Raw genomic sequence first — 26,925 nt, 5'->3', positions numbered from 1 at the left:
GTTTAGCTTTGATTTTTGTCTAAATGCAAAAGAAAACTTTCTAGCCCATTTATCGTTGTCTTCAGAATAAAGAAGGTAAAACAAATACACAAAAAGTATTCTCTTAGCTTCATAAAATTGCGATTGAACCACTGATGTCAAACGAACTATTTAAACATTGTCCTTACTACCTTTCTGTACCTTTGGTAGCATGGTAGCATCCTTGGTGACTATGGAGGGTCAGAAAGATCTCATATTTCATTGAAAATATCTCAGTTTGTGTTCCGAAGATGAACGAAGAGCTTATGTGTTTAGAACAATATGAGGGAGAGTAATTAATGACTTAAATTTCATTATTGGGTGAACTAACTCTTTAAGTACTACATTAGCCATTAATTGACTGATACTGTGGGATTATTGATGGAATGCAAGTTGTTTTGGATAAAAGTGTCAAATACATCAATTATCAAAATGGACCGAATAGATGTGTTTGTAACATTAGTATTCAAATATTCACACAAAATGGAGTAAATATTGTGTTCATGAAATGTGTACATCTTAGATCATTAAGTTCATACATACACAATACATATTTATTTCCGTACATATATAAAAAAGTGGTACTGTCACCTTTGGCTTTCTCAGTTATTGAATTAAAATTTACAGTAAAATAAGCTGAATGACAAATTTTTCAACACTGAACTGACATCAGCTAAATAAAATGACACTATTGCGTTTATATATATATATATATATATATATATATATATATATGTATATGACAAAACAGGTGTAAGCAAAGTCAAACACATTGTTTGCTTTCCATTTTTTTATTTTTCTGCTTTTCATGAAAAAACAAAACAAAACAAATGAACACTTTTTAAAAAGTCCTCAGAAAATAATTGCTATTGTGTTGCTACAAGTTGCACTTAAATTATAGCTTTCCAAGGGTAAATGAACAATTTAGCCTGAACTGTGAGCAACCCTTTCCTAGTTTAGACAGGACAGGAGAATGCAGGTGAATAGCTGATTTGAGATGCCAGCAAGCAGAAGAACAAAACATCAGATGAAAGAAAACAAAGAAAGAGTGACTTTTGTTTGGTATGCACGAGTAAAAACTTAGTGTGGTGTGTTAAATGTCTACAAACATCCAGGCAGCAGAACCTTCAGAAAGGTTGAACGACCAAAATTCACGTTCTGACATGACGTCTCTAAGAAGCATGAGTGAACGATCTGGATCGGTATGCTGAAGTCTTTATGATTCAGATTCAGATTCATCCTGTGCTGCCACTGAGAACTATCAGGACATGCCATATGTGTCATATTCTTTCTCCTCGCTTGTGCCAACAAATCATCAGAACGTCAGTGGCCACACCTGGACCGAATCTCTGATCAAACCTTCCATTCCTCATTCACCAAATCCCAGCTGGGCTGGATCAGAAGTTCAATTTCAAGCACATCAGCAGCAACATCTGAAGGAGTCACTTTGGATTAGGCTGAATGCCCAGAGAAGAAGAAAAAGCCACACGCTGGATGTGTCTGGATCGGTCTCGTGGATCATGGGAATAAAATCCTCCACTTTACTTCAAGACGGCGCTGAAAATAACCTCTCCCGTTAGCCTGTTTTTACCCTTCTTCTAGAACAGTGGCCATATCCTTCCATCCGTCTCTTTTCTTCAGCCTCATCCTCCCATTCAGGCCAGATGAGCCTGTATTGAGTGGGATGGAGCACTCGTGAGCTCGCTAAGCAGAGCTGTGCGGAGACTGTGTGTGTATGTATGTGTGTGCGTGTTTACGTGTGCATGTTACGATATTCTCTGAATGAGTTTGTCCTCGGTCAGACAGAATACGGTGCAGTAGGACAGGTCAGAGATAAAGTTTTCACAGCCGCGTCGAGTCACGTTCCTACAGCCCCGCAGATCCAACAAAGCCAGAGCTGACAGTCGCTTCATGTAGGACAGACAAGCATCCGTCAACTTATTACAACCTAGAGAGACAGAGAAAACAGGGATAGATAGATATACAGTTGAGGTCAAAAATTTACACACACCTCACAAAATCTGCAAAATGTTAATTATTTTACCCAAATAAGAGGGATCATGCAAAATGCATGTTATTTATTTAGTACTGTCCTGAATAAAATATTTCACACAAAAGATGTTTACATATAGTCCACAAGAAAAAAATAGTAGTTGAATTTATAAAAATGACCCCGTTCAAAAGTTTACATACACTCGATTCTAATACTGTGTTGTTACCTGAATGATCCACAGCTGTGTTTTTTTGTTTAGTGATAGTTGTTACCGAGTCCCTTGTTTGTCCTGAACAGTTAAACTGCCATTCAGGTCGCACAAATTCTTAGTTTTTTTTTTTTTTTTAGCATTTTGGTTTATTTGAACCCTTTCCAGCGATGACAATGATTTTGAGATCCATCTTTTCATACTGAGGGCAACTGAGTGACTCATAACTATTACAGAAGGTTCAAACGCCCACTGATGCTCCAGAACAAAAAACAAACAACAACAACAACAAAAAAAAAGATAAATTAAGAGCCAGGGGGTGAAAACTTGAACAGAATGAAGGTGTGTAGATTTTTCTTATTTTGCCTAAATATCATATTTTTTTTCCATTTAGTACTGCCCTTAAGAAGCTACAGAAGATATTCTCCAGATGACAAATTAAGTTAAATTTACCCTATTCTTCAAATTCCAAAAGTTTTCACCCCCGACTCTTAATAAATTGTGTTTCCTTCTGGAGCATCACTGAGTGTTTGAACCTTCTATAATGGTTGCATATGAGTCCCTCAGTTGTCCTCAGTGTGAAAAGATGGATCTCAAAATCATACAGTCATTGTTGGGGAGGGTTCAAATACACAAAAATGCTGAAAAACCAAAGAATTTCTGGGACCTGAAGGATTTTTCTGAAGAACAGCGGGCACCATTCAAGTAACAACACAGTATTAAAAATCGTGTACATTTTCAACTATTATTTTCTCTTGCGGGCCATCTTTTAAATGTGAAAAATCTTATTCAGGAAAGAAAACGCATTTTGTATGACCCCACTGATTTTGGTATAACAGTTCACATTTTGCAGATTCTACAAGGTGTGTGTAAACTTTTGACTTCAACTGTATCATAGGTATTTTTAGAAGATCAAGGGTACCTGAAAGATTGAGCTGTCTAAGTGTGTTGCGAGTATTGCAGCCGGTCGCTGTGAGCAGGTTGATGGACTGGTCTGTGAGTCCCTGGCAGTGGGACAAATCTAACCGGCGCAGTGAAGGCATATGTCTGACTATCATCTTCAGGGCGGAGTCATTCACATCCAAACCAGCCAATCGCAGAGTGAGCAAACCTCTCAGCCGACTGCGACTTTCACTGCCTGTGTGATGAGAGAAGGTAAAGGTAAAAGAGGAGAGTGAATTTCAGCTCACACTAAATACAAACCTTATTAATAGTGATTATGAGTGCCTTACCTGGCTGCACAATGAGGTCTTTTATTTGCGAATCTTTGACACCCACGGCCCAGCTCAGGTCAAGGATTCGCAAACCCGGACAGCTCTGTGTACTTAACGCTGACACGCATAATGACGAACAACCTGACATTATTAGATCTTTCAAACCTGTGGGGGAAAAAAAACAGATAAGTATACTTTTGTCTCGACTGTGATGCATGTTTTAGTTTTAACCAATTTCATGTGCATATAAAAACATCAGACAATTTCAAAGTTAATACGGTTAGGATTTATAAAAGGCTGAGATTTGGGTAAACTATACTTGGGAGGTGATGAATGAGCCAGGCAATCTGTTTCTTTGATACTGGTGTCCAAGAGAGGTCAAGTGTCACAGGTTGTCGTTTTATGATGGCTGACAGAGCTTGAGGACTGAGTGACCGACATCGACTCAGATCTATGTGTGTCCATAAGCGCTTATCACAACACCTACAGCAGGAGAGAACCAAAACAATTACTCTGAGAGAAAAAAAATAAATAAATTCACAGAAAGATCAAGATCACGACCTATCACAACTATGAACCAAAACAAAAGTCAAGAAACTAAAAACACCATCAGCCTTTTAGGAAGTTGCGAAAGTACAGTGCTGTAAACAACAGATTACTGAAAAGGTGATATTATAAGAAATACACTAGCAGTCATAATGTTTTTTTTTTTTTTTTTTAAAGAAGTCTCTTCTGCATTTATTTGATCCAAAGTACAGCAAAAACAGTAAAATTCTAAAATATTTTTACTGACATTTTAACATTTTAAAATGTAATTTATTTCTGTGATTTCAAAGCTAAATGTTTAGCATCATTACTCCAGTCACATGATCCTTCAGAAATCATTGTAATATTCTGATTTTCCACTCAAAAACATTTAGTATCATTATGTTGACAACAGCTGAGTATAATTTTTTCAGGTTTCTTTGATCCATAGTTCAGAAGAACAGCATTTATCTGAAATAGAAATCTTTTGTAACATTATAAATGTCTTTACCATCACTTTTGATCAATTTAAAGCATCCTTGCTAAATTAAAGTACTAATTTCTGATCTTTGGATCTTTCTATTCATCAAAGAATCCTGAAAAAAAAATATGCAGCTGTTTTATAGATTGATGCTAATAATAATTAAAAAAAAAGTTCCTTAAACAAGGAACATGTGACACTGAAGACTGGGGTAATGATGCACACAGAAAGAAATGATTACAGGAATAAATTCCATTTTAGAAAATATATTTAAATAGAAAGCAGTTTTTTTAAATAGTAAAAATATTGTAAAATTTTACTGCTTTTGCTGTATTTTGGATCAAATAAATGCAGGCTTGGGGAGCAGAAGAGAATTCTTTAAAAAAAAATTATATAGCTTACTGTTCAGAAATTTTTGACTGGTAGTGCATAGCATAGTCTTTCTAATAGTCAACATTTGTTTTTGGTCTGAAGGCATAACTATATCCCAATATTCACCATTTGGACAAAAGTATTACACTGAAAACACCTGATTATGAGCTGGTTCCTTGTAAATGAGCAGAGCCACGCCTCACTCTGAAAACCACAGTGCATATATTTAAAGGGACAGTTCAACCAAAAATGAAAATTCTGTAATTAATTACTCAACCTCATGTCGTTCCAAACCCATAAGACCTTTGTTCATCTTCGGAACACAAATTAAATTATTTTTGATGAAATGAGCTTTCTAAACCTGCATAGACAGCAACACAACTGCCTTGTTCAAGGCCCAGAAAGGTAGTAAGGACATAATTAAAACTGTCCATGCAACATCAGTTTCAACCTTAGTTTTATGTAGATTTATGTCTGCGAAATTAATGACTCATTTTCATTTTTGGTTAAACCATCCCTTTACCTGTAACTACTACACTTACCACTTGTACCAAGCCTTGCAGACTCTCATACACACAGCCAAGTCTGTCCGCCCCAAGTAACGAAAGACTGACATCCAAATGTCCTTTTCACAACCACGCTCGTTTCCTACATCACGGAATGAGGGATGAGAAAGAAGGGAAGGAGGAGAAGAAGTGGTGATGGCTGGAGGAGGAGGAGGTGGAGAAACAGAGGAACGAGAAGACATAGAGGACGGTGACGCTGTGTCTCTCTCTCGACCGTCCTGGTTGGAACTCCGCCTCGTGTGGCGGCCGGACGTGTGGACGCTTTTGGACTGAGAGAGGCCGTTTCCGGCTGGTGTCGAGGTGCTGTTCCTGAGACGAGTCCTGGGTAGCGTTTTGCGCTGCATGAAGCCAGGACCGCTAGGTGTTCGGGGAGACATAGCCGCCTCCAGTTTGGGTACAATGGAACCGGGGTCACGTTTGGCCTTTGGAGGACGCTGGAGGGTCACAGTCAGATATGAATCGTTCAGCAGGTCATCATTCAAGTCGGAGACTAGTAAGACGGGCGGATCAGGATCAGAGTCTGATTGGTTCTCTCCATCCTCATCATCTTCATCTTCCTCTCCTCCATCATCTAAGTCTTCCATCTCATCATCTTCTCCTTCAAAGTCCTGTTCCTCGCTGTCTTCCTCATCATCATCGTCCTCGTCGTCATCATCATCGTAGTCCTCACCTCGCCGCCTCCGTCTCCTTGAACGATGCTCCTTATCTGACCGGCTAATATGTCTCTCTTCATCACTGTCATCCTCATCATCATCTTCCTCATCATCGTCATCGTCGTCGTCATCATCATCATCTTCATCTTCCGTTTCATATCGCCGTCGCCTCATGTGGGATCCGCCTCTTAACCTAACCCGACCCCCTCTCTCCCCTCTTGCCCCAAGTCCCCGCCTCATTTTCAGCGAACTGGTTGCCAAGCTGCCTCCCCCTCGACTCCCTCGATGCGAGGAGCCTCTCCAAACACCTCGCCTTCCAGATCCATAACCTCGGCGGGATGAAGAGACCCCGCCCCGGACTGACGACATCTTGCCACTATCGTCATCACTGCCTGAATCATCATCGTGCTCCATCCCATGTCGCCGATAGATTTTAGCCACACGAGGATCAAGAGATGACGATTTACGTTTCTAAAATAGAGAGAAAAGGGTATGTGAATGAGAAAATTAGAAAAGAGCCACACTGAAGAGAAAACCTTTCACAATCTTTAATCCAATTGTTGTCACATAAGCAACTAGTCAGAAAAAAATGACTATTAGGGGTTCAAGCGCATAGTTTGCAATTGTTCGAATGGTCACGGATCAGCAATCTCCACGTAAAAATGATCGTGCAGACCAAACCTTAAGTCGTAGAGACTTGAAATTTGGAGGAATGGTAGTATCTCACATCACCTACAATGTGACCAAAGCTCACCCCAATCGGCCTGATAGAGGCACTACAGCGATCAAAAATACAAAATCGCTCATAACTCCTAAACCGTCAGTCGCAGGCTCAGATTATAAGCCGGCGAAATTTTTGGGTATTTCACATTTTTTGAAAAACCTACTTGAGATATGAGATACTTCTGCCAGAACACTTACATAGGATCTCAATCTGAGGTCACACGGAGAAGAAGAAGAAAAAAAAAAAAAAATTTTGCTGACCTTGGTGGTGCTATAAGATGGGAAAAAACTAAAATGGCTATCACTGTGCAAACATTTGTCCTATCAATTGGTGTGCACAGTCTTGGTCCAAAGTGCCACAAGTGTCTACAAGGACATTTGCGTAACTCAAAAAACATGGCTGCCATTGGCCAACAAAATCGGAGCACCTGTCAGACAACATTAACGGAGGCCGATCAGAACGAAAATCTGTGGACCTGTTCAACTCATGGCTCCAAAGGTCTGAGAGATGTTTAAAAGAAATCAGCCACTGGAGGGTGATACCACACTTTTCAAGGGCGTAAACGATTGTACGTTGCACAGTTCTTCGCATATACGTATAATATTTGGATTATACGATAGAACTCCTCATTCCAGAGGTGGTTGCCTCTAGAACCACTGCTGTCAATCAAATCGTTTGTTAAATGATTGAGAGCAAAAAACTTTTGCGAACTGGTCCTACGTTTTTCGCTCAATCTGGGGAAAAAAAAAAAAAAAAAAAAAACACTGCAGTACAATCCTCTGGACCCTCTAGGTTAATAACTAATCAAATAAAATGTTGAAATTTACCCTTGGGGAGGCTATTTTTCATTCAGAAAAGAGGCCTGTCCAAACTTAGCCAAAATCCTATAAAGCCTAAAGGAAAACTCAAAATGAAACCTGCTGAGCACGTGACGGGTGATTCTAAAGAAGCATGCAAAGTTTTAAGGGGATCAGACCACAGCTGGCGCTAAAACTGTCTTAAAGGTGACATATCATGAAAATCTTACTTTTTCCCATGTTCAAGTGCTATAATTGGGTCCCCGGTGCATCTACCAACCCAGAAAATGTGAAAACGGACTACCCAGTATCTTTTTTTGTAAGCCTCTCTCTGCAAGCATGTGAAAAAAAACAAGCTGCTCAGATTTCGCTCCCCCTGTGATGTAGGAAGGGGATCTTATATTATCGCCCCTTAATCTGCATGTTTCCACCCACAGCGTCGTAATTTTGTTTTCACAAGCGACAATGGTATACCAGTTCTAACGTCATGCCAAAAGTTGGAGGAAAGCTTGCTAACTGTTCTGTTGTTGGCTGCACAGATGAGCACAGAACACTATTCAGAGTCCCAGCCTCAGGGAACACAATACAACAGGGGATTTATTCATTTATTTACTGTATATTGCACTGCTGCCACACAGATCTAATACAAATATGTGATTTCTTTCCCAGATGTTTGCCTTCACAGACATAACTGACTGCTTTTGTATGTGTTTTTAACATATACGTTTGCGTATTTGATAGTTTAAGCGCAATAAGGCATGAAAGACACATGCCGTGTGATATCTGCTTTCTGTGTGCGTGCTTCAGATGTGTGTGCTCAGAAAACCGTATTAGAAGTTTAAAATAATATGGTTTAAAACGCATGATTTCAGCGTGACAGACATGATAATCAAAACCAAACAGCTGTTTTTTCTGAGAGTATTCGAGATGCAAACTGTAAAGGCACAGTCCTATTCTAGAAAAAGGGACGGGTAGCAGCAGCTCATGCTTCCCCTTAAAACAGGCATTTACAAAATGATATAATAAATGATCTGTGGAGTATTTTGAGCTAAAACTTGACAGACACGTGAGACTTCTTACATATTGTAAAAAAGGGCATAATAGATCTCCATTAAAAAAAATAAAGATACTTACATGTGTTTTACCACCTTCCAATTTTAGCTGCAAAACAGAATAACATACTGTAGTTACTATATACTTGAAAACAACGAACAGTGATGAACACATCAGGACCACTGAATGGAATCACACAAGCAGTGAACACAAAGCTGATTCTGAAACCCTCAGTCAGTCAAAGCAGTGGGGCACGATGATGATGAACAGGGCAGGGTGGGCCAAAGAGAGAGCGAGAGAAAACAGACATGAAAAAAAAATCTAACAAAACGGGGGATTTACTGCAAGAGGTAGAGAGAGCAGAGAAGGGAATGCAAAATAAAGTCAGAGCAGAGCGGCAGTGCATGCGGCAGCAGTGGTGTGAGGAAGGCGGAGCCTCTCACCCGCTTCCTGAGCCGCTGCTCAGGGGCTGCGGCCCGTTTCTGGAGCGACCCGTGAGAGAGAGAAGAGGGGGGCCGCCCGACCCCGTGCCATGCCCCGCCCTCGCCCCCGAGCCCCCCCTGACCCATCCTGTGCCGTGATGTCATCACCGCTGCCTGACGACTGGCACACAGGGAAACAAGCGTTACTGTTACACACGCAGATCGCAGAGTGTGTAAAAAACAGTAAGCTCTCGGCATGCGTCTTTCTACATGGTGTGAATGAGTGTGTATGTATGCAGGCCTGCAAAAGCTAGCAGCATTAGAACAAACACTCAAAGCTTTCTTTGTTTCAAAGGCCTGAATGTGGGTTCAAACAAGAGTGTTCAAAATTGGGGGTGTGGGTGAATATTTGTGCTTGCAAAAATGTGCTTTACCTCAGAATCTGTATCTTTGCCCATAACACATTTGGGACACTCCCAGCAGCTCGGTAGGTCTTTGTTTACCACTCCCTCGCCAGATGTCTACACAGACAGGGGACATTACAACAGTCAAACTATTTACTGTACAAGAGAAAGCACTATACATGATATCAGTAAGAACAAATAAAGCTGTCCATCCCAAAAAGCATACTGTGTTTAAGGTTTAAGGTTGAAGCACTGAAGTCACATGGACTATTTTAACAATGTCCTCACTACCTTTTTTGGCCTTAAAATCAGTTGCGTTGCTTTCTCGTCAAGGTTGGAAAGCTTTCAGATTCCATCAAAAATATCTTAATTTGATGAACGAAGGTCTTACAGGTTTGGAACGACATGAGGGTGAGTAATTAATGACAATTTTTAGTTTTTATTTTTGGATCCTTTTAAACTCTCATGGTAAAATCTCCTTAAAAGCTCATGTTGGTCCATCTAAGGACTCTTGTTATAGCAATGCATTTCTCTATGAAGAACATGAATAAGTTTTTTACTACCATAGGCCAATTGTTGAGCTCTTTTGTGTCGAAAATGCTTTTCTGACATCCACCCTTGGCACTTTAGTCACAATGCTCACAAGATGAATGAATCTGCATAAAGCATTTTGAGAAGTCTATTGAACTGCTGTCTGTAATAATAATGCTTGTACCTTCAAACAGCTAGGATGTGTAATCTGAGCACAGTTGGAGCACTCCATGAGCTCTTCACCAGTGTCCTGGTTGCCTTCCCCACAGATCTCACATACAGCAGAAAGTGGCAGACCAGGCTATTGAGAGAACACAGAAAGACAAAGTGATGTTAATCAATATATTCAAACAAAGGAAGGCTACATTAACAGTAAAATGCACAATGGGAAGACACTCACAGCGAGGCACTGGCGCAGGACACAGGTCTGTTTGAGTTTGCCAGGGCCGCCAAATTTCTTCATGTCTCTGCAGAAGTTGCAGTCACCACATTCTGTGCGCAGACAGGCCTCGCAGCGTTTACACCGCACGCGGCGCCGTCGCAGGACCGACATATTAGAGGCTGGTTTCACTGGCCGTGGAATAATGGGTGTGGTCGCCAGCTTGGGACGAATAACAGGTGGAGGCGGAGGAGGGGGTTGGTACCAGGGGGGCTTGGGAGAGGGACAAAGAGAAATCAGAGGTAAGTGCTGCAGCGTGATGGGTTTAGGAGAGAATAGAATATTCAAACAGAACAAAAAAGAGAGAAAGTGCAAATTTTAGGGTTTTGTTTTAATGCTTTCACTTAATGCTTTTTCTGGAAAGCCAATTAGAAATAAACAATTTATAAAAACTAATTCCGTGATCTTACCCTCTTTGGCCATCGGACAATGGGTTTTCCAGTGTAAGAGAGTTTAGGGGTGTCATTGGCATGTTCTTTCAATAATGCCTGAAAGATGGAAAATAAACATTTCAAAACTACTGTGCTGACTAGTTTCTTAAAGGAGAGGTTCACTTACAGAATGAAAATTTCATGATGATTTACACACCCCCATGTCATCCAAAATGCTCAGTCTTTGTTCAGTCGCAAAGAAATGATGTTTTTAAGAAAAACATTCCAGGATTTTTCTCTATATAATGGACTCTAAATAATGAAGGTTCAAATTGCAGTTTCAATCAAGTCCGTGGTTTTCACACAGAATTTAGCTACTTTAACACTGTTGACACGGGTTGTAGCGACCCCAATGGTGTGACATTTAGCCCCTGAAATGTGAATTTTACCAGGGGAACCCCGCCAAAAAAAACCCTGTATTTTACCCCCCGAAGGCAATTTTTACTGGGGGATCCCGTCTGAAACACAACTGGGCTAGTTTTGGGCTTGTTTTTAGTAGCAACTGGGTGGGATTTGTTGTGAAAACCTGTCAACCCTGGTTTCAATGCAGCTTCAAAGGGCGCTACACGATCCTAGCTGAGAAATAAGGGTCTGATCTAGCGAAACGATTGGTTTGATTTCTTAAAAAATAAAAATTTATATACTTTTTAACCACAAAAGCTTGTCTTGCACTAGGGTGGGGGTAGGGTACTCCATCTCACTTTCTCCTCCAACTTTGTTGTTTTATCTTTTTTTTTTTTTTTTTATAAAGGGTGTTTGACTTTTAGTACATATGCTTTGTAAACACTAGGCCAGTACTTCTAACTACGTCATGTGTTCGCACATATGTAAATGCGTGAGGTCGAGCCAGCGCAAGATAAGTATTTGTGGCTAAAAAATATATAAATGTATATATTTCTTAGAAAATGGCCAATTGTTTTGCTAGATAAGACCCTTATTCCTCAGCTGGGATCGTGTAGAGCCCTTTGAAGCAGCACTGAAACTGCAATTTCGACCTTCAACCAACTGGCCACTACTGAAGTCCACTATATGGAGATAAATCATAAGGATGAGTAAATTATCAGGACGTTTTCATTCTGGAAGTGAACTTCTCCATTAAGCAACAAAACCTAATATTAACCACTGACATCAAAATATCAGCAATTACATCAAAATAACAGAATAAACAATAAACAGAAGTGTAAAACTCAACGGGAATGAGTTCTCACCCGTATGTCATGTAGCAGGGCAGCAGCGTTGTGTATTCCTGAAGGCACGCACTTCTTATGTGAGGGAAGAGACTCTAACTTCCCCACCAGGTGCCACAGCCCCTCCAGCTCAAAAGGAGTCAAGTGAAGCTTCACCCCTGGTGCATTAGGTGGAGATGGAGCATCGCTGTCATCTTGTTCCTCTTTAGCATGGCCATTAAGTACCTCACAACCTGAGCCTTCCCGCTTCAAGCCTGTGTGTTAGATTCAGAAATAGAGAAAGAAAGTTAAGCTTATCAATGCTCAATCAAATCTGTTAGGATGTCAGTGTGTTGTTAATATACTGACCAATCCCCAGAGAGTGTTTCTGAAACTCAGGGATGAGGTGGGAGGTGTTGGTGATGCTGTACAGATAACGCTCCAACACGTACCAGCACATCTCATAAAAGAATGGATACCGGAACTTAGCTGGCACCTGAGAAACAACCAGAGACAGTTACGATATTTCCCTTTCATTCATTATTTTAATGAAAATGATACACCTTTTCCTACCAAACATTCAGTAAAAAATAGTATGGAAAATCCTACAGACCACAAAAAAAAAAACAAAAACAAAAAAAAAATAATAATACAGTACAAGAAATCCTACCATGATTATTGGATTGTGGTAATTAAAATGACACATTTTTTCCTCATTATTGTGATGAAAATTGAGAAGTATGCTTAATTTGCAGAATTTCACAAATGGTCCAAATGTGGTACAAAAAAATATGTATTTTTTCCTAACGCACAATGTAATTTCTTACTTCTTTGTTTATTTTTTTTAAAGGAGTTATTCGCTTCCAGAACAAAATTTTACAGATAGTGTACTCACCCCCTTGTCATCCAAGATGTTCAAGTCTTTCTATCTTCAGTCGTAACGAAATAGTTTTTTGAGAAAAAAAAAAAACATTTCAGGAATTATCTTTCTATAGTGGACTTCTATGGTGCCCAAGAATTTGATGTAGGACGATTGTAGGACGATTTTGAATTTGAAAAAAATGACATGGGAGTCTTTCGACATACCCTAACTGTATTGACCCAGATTACACAGTATGCATGCACATGGCAGAGCTAGACAAGATGAGCCAGGAAATCTCTAATGTGAATAAGGGCATCGCTATTGCTGTAACTGAATAAAAACAAGATATAACGTTAAGCGTTTTAAATGGTGAAATGTAAGGACAATAAACACTCGTCTGCAATAATATATGGTTTATCTGTGTTCTTCAAGCCATCTCGGGTATTTTCATAATGATTAAGTATATTTGTAAGCCACTGCTAATCGACAAACAGTATAAGTTAGAATATACTGTATGCCTCATTCTATGATAAGAAGCCACATCAGTTCACAAAAGGAAGTTATTTTAAACACTCAACTGATGCTGTGAATTAAAAAGTTATAATGTTCTCTTTTGTTGGACAGCAAGTTTAGAAAGGCTTATCATTGCATTTTATTAGAAGGGAAGATGCTCTGGAAGTGTTGCTTTTTCAAATATAAACACGGAGGCGTTTCCTTATCTTTGCACGTGAAATCACGGGCACACACACACAGCAAATTTAGAGAGAAAAAAAACAAGGAAATTATTTAAATGCAAAACCAAAAAACGCAATTCACAAACGCTAACTGAACGGTTCAATATTATATTGAGTATTGTGACATCCCTAATAGAAATGTTTTATTTTTTTTAGAAAATGACCGATTGTTTCGCTAGATAAGACAGCTATTCCTCAGCTGGGATTGTTAAGTGCCTGAAGCTGCATTTAAACTGCATTTTGGAAGTTCAAACTTGCAGGAACCATTGAAGTCCACTATATGGAGAGAGATCCTGAAATGTTTTCTTCAAAAAAAAAAAAAAAAATATATATATATATTATAATAAATTATATATATTTTTTTTTTTTTGGGGGGGGGAAGAAAGAAAGGCATGAAGATCTTGGATGACAAGGGGAGTACATTATCTGTAAATTTGTTCTAGAAGTGAACTACTCCTTTAAAGGTGACCTACTATGCCCCTTTTTACAAGACATAAAATGAGTCTTTGATGTCCCCAGTGTGTATATGTGGAGTTTTAGCTCAAAATACAGATAATTTATATATTTATATAATATTTATATCTTGTTAAAATTGCCACTTTCAGGGTATGAGCCAAAGCGCGCTGTTTTTGGGTCTGTCCCTTTAAATGCAAATGAGCTGTTGCTCCCGGAGAAGAGGGCGGAGCTTCAAGAGCAAAGCGCTCCAGTGCTGTTCTTTGCGAATAAACATTACACTATTAGTACAAGCCTGTTATCTTTACAGACAACATACTCTGTTTAAAAATCAGTCATCTGATTTTACTGTGCGTTTATGTATTATACAGATGAAAAATAACTCAAGGTGCCATGGCATGCCACTTTATAAACTTTATAAGCCCCACTTGTGATTATGAGTTTGCCAAATTCCAGCGGTCCACACCACATTGTTTTCATATGCAGTTTTTAACTACCTCATATGCAGTTTTTAACTACCACATTCCTATCGACGATCATTCTGGTATCAGGGAAAGCTGACAGAGACAATGGAAGCTTTAGCAACATTAGCCTTACAGAGTGCCAAAAAGCTCTTTCAGGAAGGCAATTTGGAAAACAAACACGTAACTTACTTTGTCTGGAGCTGACATTCGTGCACGAAGTGATGATATTGATTCCTAAACATAGAGGGGACTTTACTGATTTTTTTCCGGGATATTTTCTTCAATTATGAAATTTAACCACAGTGTCCTCAGCGGCTCAGATGTGTTTGTTGGTGCATCCCAAAATACAACACTTATAATGCCTCTTTGGCGCTAACATTGTATACAAGATGGACTGCCGTTTCTCACTCAGGGCTTTATATATGCTAAAAGGGCAGAGATCGTCACAAATGGGCGGGACTTTTTCCCTCCGAAAAAGTGTATGAGGGGAAAATCAAAAAATGCTTGTTCTGAGAGACAGTTCATAATTTATTGGAATTATAAAAACATGAGTGGGTGGATTTTTACCATTTTAGGCTCATAGTATTCACACACTGTGGCCACAAAACCTCTTATAAAACTGATTTTTGCATATTAGGTCCCCTTTAAATTTAGGGTGAAATATGATCCGGTCGTATTTTTGCAGGTTTTGTGGGATTTACTAATAATTAGTAAGCCCATAAAGGGTCATGTAAGTTATACAAGTAAACAGTGGTTGCTGTAAAACGCTGGACTCACCCGTGTCCTGTCCTCAATGTTGGAGATGTGAAGTTGCATGGGTATGTTGAAACTGTGTAGAAAGTTCCCACCAAACACAAGCGTGTCTACTGGAGTGTACACCGCATGGATCCAACCTAACAAAAAGAAAAAAATTAATAAATGAAAAAGGTTTTATTCACAACAAACATGTAAGTTAAGAAAGCTCAGACTAATAATTCAAAACTAAAACAATAAAAATCACATGGTAATCCAAGAAAATTCACATAAGCACACAAAATAAACTAGTGTTTCTCTTCATGTAAACAAATGTGTGAGCCTGCACATGCTCACCTGATGGAATAATGAAAGTGTAGCCCTGCTTGAGCTCAATCCTCTGGCAATCAGTGGCCTTGTCACCAAGGAAGATGTCACCTTGTTTTCCTGACAACACCCAGTTCTCATAAAGCTCCAGGTTTTGTGGTGTGGGTGGGATTAACCAAAACACCTGTAGAAGACAAATCCAATTCAAGCACATGTAAGATAAAACCATTTTTTTTCATATGGAATTATCAATAAGCTCTTGTGTCTACACTAAATATTAATCATGAAGATTTCAGCATGTACACCACTAGGGGTATATTCCAGTAAACATCAACCTGTAAAAATTTGTCAGCTGGTAGAGATTTTAGACTATTGTCTTTTTTGCAGTTACATGTTGCTACACGATCACAAAAACTTATCGCTTGCACACATTTTTAAGCACTGGGGTTTAAAAACAAGTGATTGTAAGATGTTGAAATGCAGTCAGCAGCAATAGAGAACTCATTTCGCTAAACTCATGCACGGTTTGAGAGACTGTTTCTGTTTCTGAGTTCTGTCAGACGTGAAGATGGTGCTCAAAGAGTGTGGAAGTACTGAACAGAGTCATTTTTTCCACTTCTATCTACCTTATTCCTGATGAGTGTACTGCGTTTTACATTATGGGTGGCACTACTGGTTTGGGGAACTTCCGTTCAGAAAGACTGAAACTAATTATTTCAAATCATAAAGTTGCCCTACAAATAAAGCTTACCTTATCTGTCTGACTGAATGAGCATGAGAATAACGTAATACGCTTGGTATTTTAACATGACATGTTATAACAAGAACATCTATAGCAAGAGCTTTTTTTAAGTCGCTGCATTCTTTTCCACATCTTTTTTTTTCTACCCCTTTGCGTTTCTTTGTAATAGTATGTAAAAGGACAATCTCCTGATTTAATTTACAATATATCTTATTAATAATTCCCTGGAATGCACAACGAATCTCTTTCACAGGTAAATACTATTTACTATCTGTAAAAAAAAAAAAAAAAAGTCAGAAATCACTTTGAAACAGTATCACACAATGATTAAATTAATGAACATTTTTGATTAAGGCAATGTATATTCCTACATAATACAGATATATATTACTACAGTTATATTTCAGCCGTCCGTTATTGCTTTGGAATGAATTGCACTTTTGGCGTTATTCCTATAGTCTGTTGAAAGTACCTCGTTTATGCTTTTACACTTTTAAATGTTATTTTAATGTTCGATGGTTTAAGGGTAAGTAGAATAATGTCATCTCATTGTATCCAGTTTTTAAAAAAAACGTATTATTGCGTTCATAGAGTGAGCCTTTCGCTGATTGTTTACAGCTTAAGGGAAGTTATTTTATCCATAATTTGCACAAAGCGTCATGGGGTGTAGGAATAAGGCCTTGGACAGTTAAATACACACACTCGTATGTGTCAAAATGCCAATCTTTAAAAGTATCCTTGTACAGACAGCACACAGTTGAGAAAGAAAACGTGCAACAGAGTATTTCATCTGAGCAGGTCTTAAAGTGACAGCAGTCTGATATTCTTGCTGTCTGCCATTCATGTTAATCAAACAACAAAAGAGAAAATCTCTCACTGCTCTTGACTAAATCACTTTTGTAACTTTAATAAGAAGAAATATTTAATTTACACAATGAAGAATTTGTATTGATTTTAACACTGGTGACAAGAATCCTCCATGTTACAAGGCCTTAATAAGGAATTAACAAATGTTTACATGTCAATGCACCACAAATCATATTGCACTATTTGCTTCTTGACCTTAAATACCTCTTCTGCACATTATAATACACAGTTATTATGTAGAGTACTTGTATAGTCTGTCTTAGGTTATGTGTATGTATAGTCAATTGTAAATAGTATATGTATAGTTAGATTACAACTTTCAGTAAGTTAGCTATGTATAGGTTTAAAAAATTGTTCCTATGTCTAGTGTATGTATGTTTACATTTATGTTTATGTATGTAGCACTGTTCCTGTGAGACAACATTTTGTTCCACTGTGTGTCCACACGTGTAGTGGAATGACAATAAAGCTCGACTTGAAATTTCTACGGTATCAAAAATTGAGATATCATAAAGACATTATTTAAAGCAAAAAAAACTATACCGTGATATATATCGTTACCGTGAAATAAAATGTCTCATATTGTAATATAAGATTTTGGTCATATCACCCACCCCTACACACTACTGTTCAAAGGTTTGGGGTTCAAAGCTTTTTTATTCAATAAGAATGCATAAAATTAATCAAAAGTGACAAAGACTTTGAAACCTTGGCTGCTGAAACCAAAATTGCCTTGCTATCAAGAAAATACACTCTAAACATACTCAAATAGAAAACAGCTTTTAAATTGTAATATATTTCACAATATTACTGTTTTTATTGCATTTATTTTAGATCAAACAAATGCAGCCTTGGTGAGCATAAGAGACTCTTAAAAAAACATTTTAATCTTACAAACCCCAAACTTTTGAATGTGTATATGTACAGTACTCTCTGACCTTGCAGCCCCGGTGTATGTGGTACCACACAGATGTTCCTCCAAAGTCTATGTGGAAATCTGTGAAACAACCCTGCACACTCATTAGGCAGTACCTGGAAACAGAACACAAGCAAATTTGAAATAGGAAAAAAAAGACTGCTTTAATTTCCACAAAAATGAACAAAGAGGGCTATGTGAGAAATGGGACAGGAAGCTAATGCAACTTATTTCCTAATAAATAGACTTTTTTTGTTTTAAAGTCTTTATAAGATGTAAAATAAATCTGAGCATTCTTTAATAAAGACTCTATTGAAGAATATGCTCACTTCTGCACTTTGGGGTATTGCATCTCCGTGATAGAGTTTGTGGAATCTCTTTGTCTTTCCTTTAAGTGGCGTGGCCACATGTTGTCCACCCAGTCAATCATGTCCACCTGTGACAACACAGAGAAGATTCTGGCTTTCACGGACTGATCGTAATATTCATATTTTTGGCGTGTCTTAAGTATTAAGGTACCTACCGTGGAAGGTCTTTTGACAAGGCTCTCTAATTTAGTGTGGCTAAATTCAAGGCTGATAACATTATAAAGTTTATCTCTCTGAGAGGGAGGAGTCTCATAGTAGCGTCTCCACTGCGCCATTGACATCTCCGTCCCCTTCTGAGTAGCCACATCCATCACATCAATCATACGTCGACTTCCTGTTAACAGAAATGAGCACAGAGGAGATGCTGAAGCACCACTAATGCTAGTAAACACGAAATTCATCCGGAAAAACACTTACCTACAAACAACTTCACATCATTTACACTGAAGTCTGGATCTGGCATTCTAAAAAAGGAAATATTGCAAATGCAGATTGAATTCATGTTCAGAAAATAAAATAAATAGGAACATGGCATTGAGGAAAAGGACAGTCTCTTACTTAATGCCAAGTCCATCAGGTCTCTCAAAGATGATGGGGTCCCGGAGCCCGCATCTTTGGACATACTCATATGTGAGGTCTAAAAAAAACAATAGGCAGTGTTAAATCACACACTCCATTGAGATCTTTAAAGAGTTCCATAAAGATCTGCATCTCTTTCTTACCTTTGCCCTCCATGCGTTTGACTCTGTCTGAGCTGAAGTCGGTGCTGTGAAGCTTCTCCTCCAGATCGAAAGTCCTCTTTCCATCGATCTCGTCGTCGGAAATGCCATCGTCTTGGTAACGCCGCCGCGTGCCAGACCGCTGCAAGATGAGAGAGTGAGAGAATTAAACAAAGAAAACCAATGCCAAAGCAACACTATTTCTCTGCATACACTCCTCCTCGTCTTTTGAATTCTGAACAAATGTTGTATAACTACCACAGCTCCAACTTGTTGGTTTATTTGAGCGCACACCTACACTAGGCTGAGAGATGCACTTGCCCGCAATCTCACACATACATGCACTAAATAGCTCATCCATCACGAGCACTAGCCCACACACAACAACTATTAATAAGACATCACAAATCAGGCTGATGCAAAAGGATTCACTGTTGAAAGTCTTGGAGAAGAACTGCTCATATAGCTCCAGCAAAAAACTAATAGTCACATCCTCTTTTTTTGTTTAATATAACAACATGTTTATATCATTACAGTACATATGAATTTACTTTACCATACACTCTTAAAAATAAAGGTGCTTTAAAAGGTTCTTCACAGCGATGCCATAGAAGAACCATTTCTGGTGCCACAAAGAACCATTCAGTCAAAGGTTCTTTAAAGAACCATCTCTTTCTGACCTTTTTATACTCTGAAGAACCTTCTTTTGCCACAAAGAACCTTTTGTGAAACAGAAAGGTTCTTCAAATGTTAAAGGTTCTTTATGGAACCATTTATACAAAAAGGTTTTTCTATGGCATCGTGAGTGTAATACCTGTTCAAAATTGCACAAATTTTAAGACAGGACTGAATGTACAATACAAATGATTAACAGTGATTTCTGCACTGCATACACTACTGTTCAAAAGCTAGGGGTTGGTAAGATTTGTCCTCTTACGACCACCAAGGCTGCACTTCTTTTTAAAAATAAACAAATACATCAAAAAAGTAATATTAGTTGTAAAACATTATTACAATAAAAACAGCTTATTAGCTAATAAGCTAATTTATTTGACATGTAAAGCATTCCTATGATGTCAAATCTAAATTTTTTAGCACCATTAGTCCAGTCTCCTGTGTCACAATATCCTTCAGAAACCATTCTAATATGCTGATTTGCTGCTGAACAAATGTTTCTTATTATTATCAACTATATTATTAAATATTGAAAACAGCTGTGCTTAAAGGTACACAGCGTTATTCTGTGTTGACGTAATTTCAACTGATACAGGAAGACAGAGCAGGACATATCAAGCAATCCCACCCTCTTTTTTAAATAGCCAATAGCGTTTTGTTTATATCACAGTTTGGGCCAGAGCTGTTGAGCTCGGTAAAGCTGCATTTGTCAGTGTGCAACAGCCACAATCTCATCCATATTGATATAAAATATAGCATTCAGTGAAAACTTCAAATGGCTTAGATACGCTTTGTGGTCCATGCCGATTCTAACATGTGATCCGCACCATGCTCTCGTGTCTCTGGACCGGAGCAGACCGTGCGCGCTGCAGTGATTCGTGTGACAGCGCGAAACCAGACTTGTTTCGCCCCAATGGAAATCACACATACACTGTCTGAATCGTTCCTTATCCCTTATATAGTGCACTACGTGCCATTCACCGTACAGAAAACGCAAATTCTGTGAACAAGTGACAGATTTTAGCTGCAGCTTCAGCATCTATTTATAGTGTAGGGGGCAGGGCGTTTTGGATTCTAGAGAGCATTTGATTGGATAAAGTTTAATTATAGGCTGAAGTGCCGGATGATGTCATCAAAATCGTTAGTCCATATTAGTGGAAGTTAGAGACTAAGTTTTTTTAATGTTTACATCTTGTAAATGCGAATTTGGTCATCGTTTTGGAGCACACTAGCTTACAGATAACCCTAAGGGTAAGCCATAAAACTTCAATTTAGATTTCATGGGGACTTTAATATTTTGTGGAAGGTTTTCAAAATGCTTTTTGTTTCAATATTCTTTGATAAACAGAAAGTTAAAGAAAAAAAAAGCAATTTTTGAAAATTATATGTTTCGCAACATTTGGGCCTTATTCATGACACTTGTGTAAATATATGAGTAAATTAAGAGTAGTTTTCCGAAAACTCTCTTCCGGGTTCACATACATCACATTTGATAGTTAAACGTGCTAATGATAATGAATTCCAATCATTCATAAATTCGCATACGTGTACACGCTCATTCACAATTAGCATAATCCCGGCCTATGAACTACAACTACGTAAATTAAGTTTCCAGGAACACAGTGGAATATTCTGGAATCCTTTCTTAGGTTTTGGTAGTATATTGCATAAATGCAAAATAGACTTATAGGCCATATGCTTAACAATAAATATTCAATTAACATGCGCCCACCAAAGCATTTTTAGCCATCTGAAATAATGTTGGGTGCTCTTCTAAAAACGAACAGCTTGTGGCACATGAGAACGCTTTTGTGGCACAGCATTTTTCCAGCTGAGACGCATTGGTTGCTAATATCCATATAGTAATGTATTACTAGTATCTCATTTTGTATTATATTACTGAATATAAAAATGCAGTAACTAGTAACATTAACTTCATTGTTGTTTAGCCGTTGTACATGTAGGGTGGTAATGGTTGGTCGGTGTCGTATTTGTCCTGCCTCTCCTCCATTGATTGGACGACTCGGTAAAAAGTGACAGTGACTAACACTGTGAGCAAACAGTGCAAACAAACATGTAAAATATTATGGCAGTGCATCAAAATTCATTTGCACCATTTACATGTGTTAGGGAGCAGGTGTACATTTCTTTCGTACAACTAACATTTAAAAAAAATACAAACATAAGTTTACATCAGAGTGGCTTTACAAACGATTTACATAAAAATAATTCTGCTTGTGTTTCATAAATGAGGCCCACTGAAAAAGTCTTAATAGTCACTTTTGATGAATTTAATGCATCCTTGCTGGATAAATGTATTTCTTAAAAACAAAAATCTTTACTGACCCCAAACTTTTGAATGGTAGTGTACCAAAAGTACTACCTGAAATAAAAAATTGCAAAGTTTGCAATGTTAATGATGCTAAGATGTACCACAGCTCACCAAAAGCAGGTGAGTAACACTCACACGCATAGAGAACTAAACAATAAGACCCTCCTCTGCTCGCCCTTGCCTCTGCCCTCAATGTCTCTATGGTGATGTGGAGCCACTAGCCAATCACATGCTTCCTAAAGCCCTGTCGTCACACCCTCTCAAAGACAACGGTGGAAAAAAAAAAGGGGAGAGGGAAAAAAAAAAAAAAAAAAAAAAAAAAAATCAATGAAATGAATTGGGAATGACAGTGCAGTATCTTAGAAAATTAGCAACAAACCCATTCAAATCCCTGTGAAGAACTGATCAAATCATGTGCACCTCTATGAGCATGCAAACAAATTCCTATGAAATAAAAACAACATATATGCAGACAAAAGGCCAAACACACCAGATGCTAGAACGTGCCCTGTGTGTAAGCGAATCTAAAACTGCTGTCACAAACTGAAAGTCACCATGTACACCATGTTCCCATTCTTACCAATGCAAGGAACCGCCCAAAACACGACTGTAAACACAACATTAAGAACAGATATTTTTGAAGACACAATTATGATGATGATCCATCAGTGTTGTCATTGACAATTATTTAGGGGCTTGTGCCCATCCCTAACTAACGATGCTGCAGTTTCACCTCCTCTGGGCCTGTGCGCAGTTCCTGCATCTGTCACTGCATCACTGCATCTTTCGATCTCTTCCGCTCACAACAAACTGTCAGATCTCCCAGTGACAAATGCAACAAATAAGCATTTAGAGTGGAAAAACACAACCTGTACGGCAAAATGTCCCCATCTGACACCAATAACGAAGCACAAGACGGAAACGCTGGAGGGGTTGAATGAGGATGAAGTGGAGTATAAAAAGAAAAAAAAATGAAGGACAACACAACTAATGCCAGAATTATTATTCCCTAGTGTTTGATCACAATCTCTCTAAGCGAGGCCCTAGACTGCAGTGCGCTAGGAGGAAGCCCTTGTGGAGGGCAATGAGACACTACACACCTCGCACCTTCAGTGTCACATCTTCATCGTTCTGCTGGCTTTTCCTCTTCCTGCCTCTGCGTCTCATCAACAACATCCCCCCGTCAACAAGCGTAAGGATCTCCTGCCCGTTCTCCATCCCTGCATCTCTTCCAGCCTTTCAGAATGAGAAAATCTGCCGTCTGTTCTCCTCTGTCATCCTTTCGCCTCTGCAGTGCCCCCTCCCACTCCTCTCCCCGTTTCCGCATGTCTGATCACATGATCTGCTAAACCAATCTAATCGTTCATCCTCCACTTCCCCAGCCTCTACAAAAACAGTCTGCTCACAACAATCCTTCCAATCCTCGTTTTTAAATCACTGTCCTGTTCTTCAGAAAACTAATATCGTAATCGTTACAATCCAACCAACATTATGATTTCAAACCACCATAACATCATAAATTCTAACTTCTAAATTCCCAATTTGAATCTATATACACCACAAGTCTGATATAGCTTTTCACTGCTTCTAACTCTCTAAAAGCAACTTTAAACAACAGAACCACTATGTTAAAACAATCATACATTAATCATTTTTCTGCTTGCAAAAGTCACTGTGTCAGCAACTAACATTAAGCATTTATTACACATTAAGTTGTCAAATTACAATATTTCGTAAAATTTAAGTAATCAAATACGAGTGTTTTAAAATGCAGCTTGCTCAGGCACTGATGTGCCTTGGTTTAAGTGAAAATAGAATAATTACACACCATATAAATATATAATGATATTGATTGCTTTTTGGCAGTCTCACATGTGAGGTAAATGGTGTTGAATATGCTTTCAACTGAGCTACTGTTGAGATTAATAAAAAATATATAAATATTAATAGAGCGAAAGTGACCTGTCAGTTTGAAACAAGGGAATTCAACCATTTAAATCACAGGTTAAAAAGAAAACATTATATACACTACCGGTTAAATGTTTTTGAAGAGAAAGACTTTTAATGTTTTTTTTTTTTTTTCTGCTCACCAAGCCTGCATTTATTTGATCCAAAATACAGCAAAAGCAGTAATATTATTAAATATGTGTACTATTTAAAATAACTGCTTTCTATTTGAACATATTTTAAAATGTAATTTATTCCTGTGATCAAAGCTAAATTTTCAGCTTCATTACTCCAGTCTTTAGTGTCACATGATCCTTCAAAAATCATTCTAATATGCTGATTTGCTGTTCAAGAAACATTTTTATTATTATCATCATCATATTTAAAACAGTTGAGTACATTATTTATAATTATTTGATGAACAGAAAGATTCAAAGATCAGCATTTATCTGAATTAAAAAGCTTTTGGAACATTATACATTACACCATAATAGTATAGTAATAAATAATAGTTATTATAAATAGTAAAAATATTTCAAAATTCTACTGTTTTTACGATATTTTAGATCAAATAAACGTAGGCTTGGTGCCAAGAAGTGACTTAAAAAAATGCTTAAGAAAAACATTAAAAATGTTTTGCCTGATAGTGTCAATTAAGCTCTATAGTCAAAAGATATTTGCAAGATGAACCAGACAATCTCCAAGCGTTTTTCCCTCACCACTGTTTATTGCAAGAACGCTTTGTGAAATTACATAACTATTCTAATTATCTTACTAATTTTTGATGTGACAACAGAAATGTTTCCCTATCATAAAAAGGTCAGGATCAGTGGTTGCTGGCACTGGCTGGTCACGTGGTTCTTCGGCAAGTCAGCCATAAATAAATAAATAAAAATAATAATTCTACTATCTACTGTATCCAACGTCTCCAGGAGAGTGCCAGACTTGCCAAAGTTTAAGAAATATTTAACTGACCTCTGTTCAAAATTTTAAACATCTGAACGCATTAAACCGATGGAGTGGAAAAAAAAAGCTAAATACATTTTAGTCATTTTGGTGACGCCTTACAGATTCTATTTCCTACACAAATGACAGCACTAGTTAGTGAACATTTCTAACATTTCAACATCTTAAGCTAAAGTTTCTGTCAAAGTGCAGTATATACACACAATGCACCACCAAAATCAAAGCATTTTATATTCCAAATGTCCACTGTGCTGCACTTACCAGTCGCTTGCTGTAACGCGGTTTGTGATCGTCCATTGTCAGAATGAAGACTCACGCTCAGCCCGCCTGTGCAAGTGCGAGCCAACGAACGCGCTTCTGTCAGTTTATCGACGACAACTGTACTTGATGGTCACTTTATTTACTTTATTACAGTGTCCGTTTAATCGAAATAACGGTACGTTACATGAATACTTGCTGGATAACGGTTTCAAATAGTTAAAAACTCGTGAGCAGTTTCGTTCACACAAAAGCGGGTTTAACGATTTCAGCGTTTTCTTTAACACTACAAAACTATTGTATTATAATCTCACACAAAAATGAAAAAACACCAGGTTATTGAAACAACCATGAAAGCTAGGTTGTCAAGCTAAGCGCTGCTGAGGATACTGAACGAGCATCAGCACCAGCTAACCAACCAACCGCTAACCAGTTTAGAAATACGGTCGTAAAAATATTAAAATTACAAGGCGATATGGGGTCTTGCTTATACATACGGCTTATATGTACAACGTCTAATATTGCAGTCAACCGTGAAGAGTGAGGCGAGAAATGAGGAGCGTATATTTATCGAGTAACATACGCTAATCCCGGTTCAAGTTTCAAATAAAACCATATTTCCACAAGACTTAAACTCGGGCTCACAGTGGGGAAAATCCAGCGGTAAAAATAGTCCTCGTGTATTTTTTACTATTAAAATGTGCACTCCGACTAGGCTCGTCTAGTAACTTTTCTATTCTGAGTGAAAGTAAGCATTATTTAGACAGCTCCACTGTGTGAATTCACGACAAAGTTAATGTAGTAGATCATTCGCCGCCATTTTCACATCGTCACAAAAACACCACGAAGTAAGCCCCGCCCATTATTGGGTGAGCATCCAATCGCATACACATGCGACGCCATCGCCTTTGCTCTTATTGGTTAATCTCGCTGTCACTTCACTGGGAGGCGGTACTAAGAAACAAATAATAGTGCACGTGACCAAAGGAGCCACGCTCTCATTGGCTTTAGCTGCATGCCGATCAATACAGCTACACAAAGATTGGTTTTCATGTACTGAAAGTGTCGCGTTCCCAACCAATCAAATATTAAATATCAACACGCTCACTCAGTTTCAGCTAAATTTCTGCAACTACGTTGTTTTAAAAATTCGTATGAATAATATAATTATTAAATATGGATTTTAAATACCTTTGATCTTCCGTGGCTTGACGTCCCATCGCCTGCGGACGTCCAGTCCATGACTGCATATAAAGCTCTCGCTTGGGTCGTGTGGTGAAAGAAATCTACATTTCTGTCGAATTAGCCCAGTGACTTCACACTAAATTCACATAAGGTCCTCATTAAGTCATCGACATTTCTTCGAGTCCAATAAAGTGTCTGGAAAAACTGTACACATTGAATTGTCGGTCACCCACCACAGGTAGCTCCGCATGGTAAAACTTTTCGTTTAACCCAAGCGATCAGGAAGTAGTTGCTGATTGGTCAGCCGCCAGCTAACGCGCAGCCACTCATTGGACTAAACAGCTGTCGATAACCACACCGTCAAAACCAACTGCAGAAAAG

General features: G+C 38.3%; 1 protein-coding gene across 1 annotated transcript; it reads right to left on the bottom strand.

The window, feature by feature from the left end:
- Nucleotides 1-1,303: 1,303 nt before the first annotated feature.
- Nucleotides 1,304-26,830, bottom strand: kdm2aa (lysine (K)-specific demethylase 2Aa). The gene is given in 23 exon segments (XM_051112188.1): nucleotides 1,304-1,966; nucleotides 3,142-3,357; nucleotides 3,452-3,598; nucleotides 3,753-3,916; nucleotides 5,354-6,501; nucleotides 8,686-8,712; nucleotides 9,048-9,155; nucleotides 9,157-9,207; nucleotides 9,461-9,547; nucleotides 10,146-10,262; nucleotides 10,362-10,613; nucleotides 10,811-10,888; nucleotides 12,040-12,272; nucleotides 12,367-12,493; nucleotides 15,288-15,403; nucleotides 15,600-15,753; nucleotides 18,117-18,210; nucleotides 18,424-18,530; nucleotides 18,618-18,796; nucleotides 18,880-18,926; nucleotides 19,021-19,099; nucleotides 19,185-19,323; nucleotides 26,551-26,830. Coding segments are annotated over 23 exon segments (3,903 nt in total). The 5' UTR covers nucleotides 26,602-26,830; the 3' UTR covers nucleotides 1,304-1,784.
- Between the last annotated feature and the right edge of the window lie 95 nt (nucleotides 26,831-26,925).

This window comes from Labeo rohita, chromosome 1 (assembly GCF_022985175.1).
Source record: "Labeo rohita strain BAU-BD-2019 chromosome 1, IGBB_LRoh.1.0, whole genome shotgun sequence".
Taxonomy (NCBI): domain Eukaryota; kingdom Metazoa; phylum Chordata; class Actinopteri; order Cypriniformes; family Cyprinidae; genus Labeo; species Labeo rohita.
Note: the sequence above shows the minus strand (reverse complement) of the source record. Positions and strands in the feature narration are given on the sequence as shown.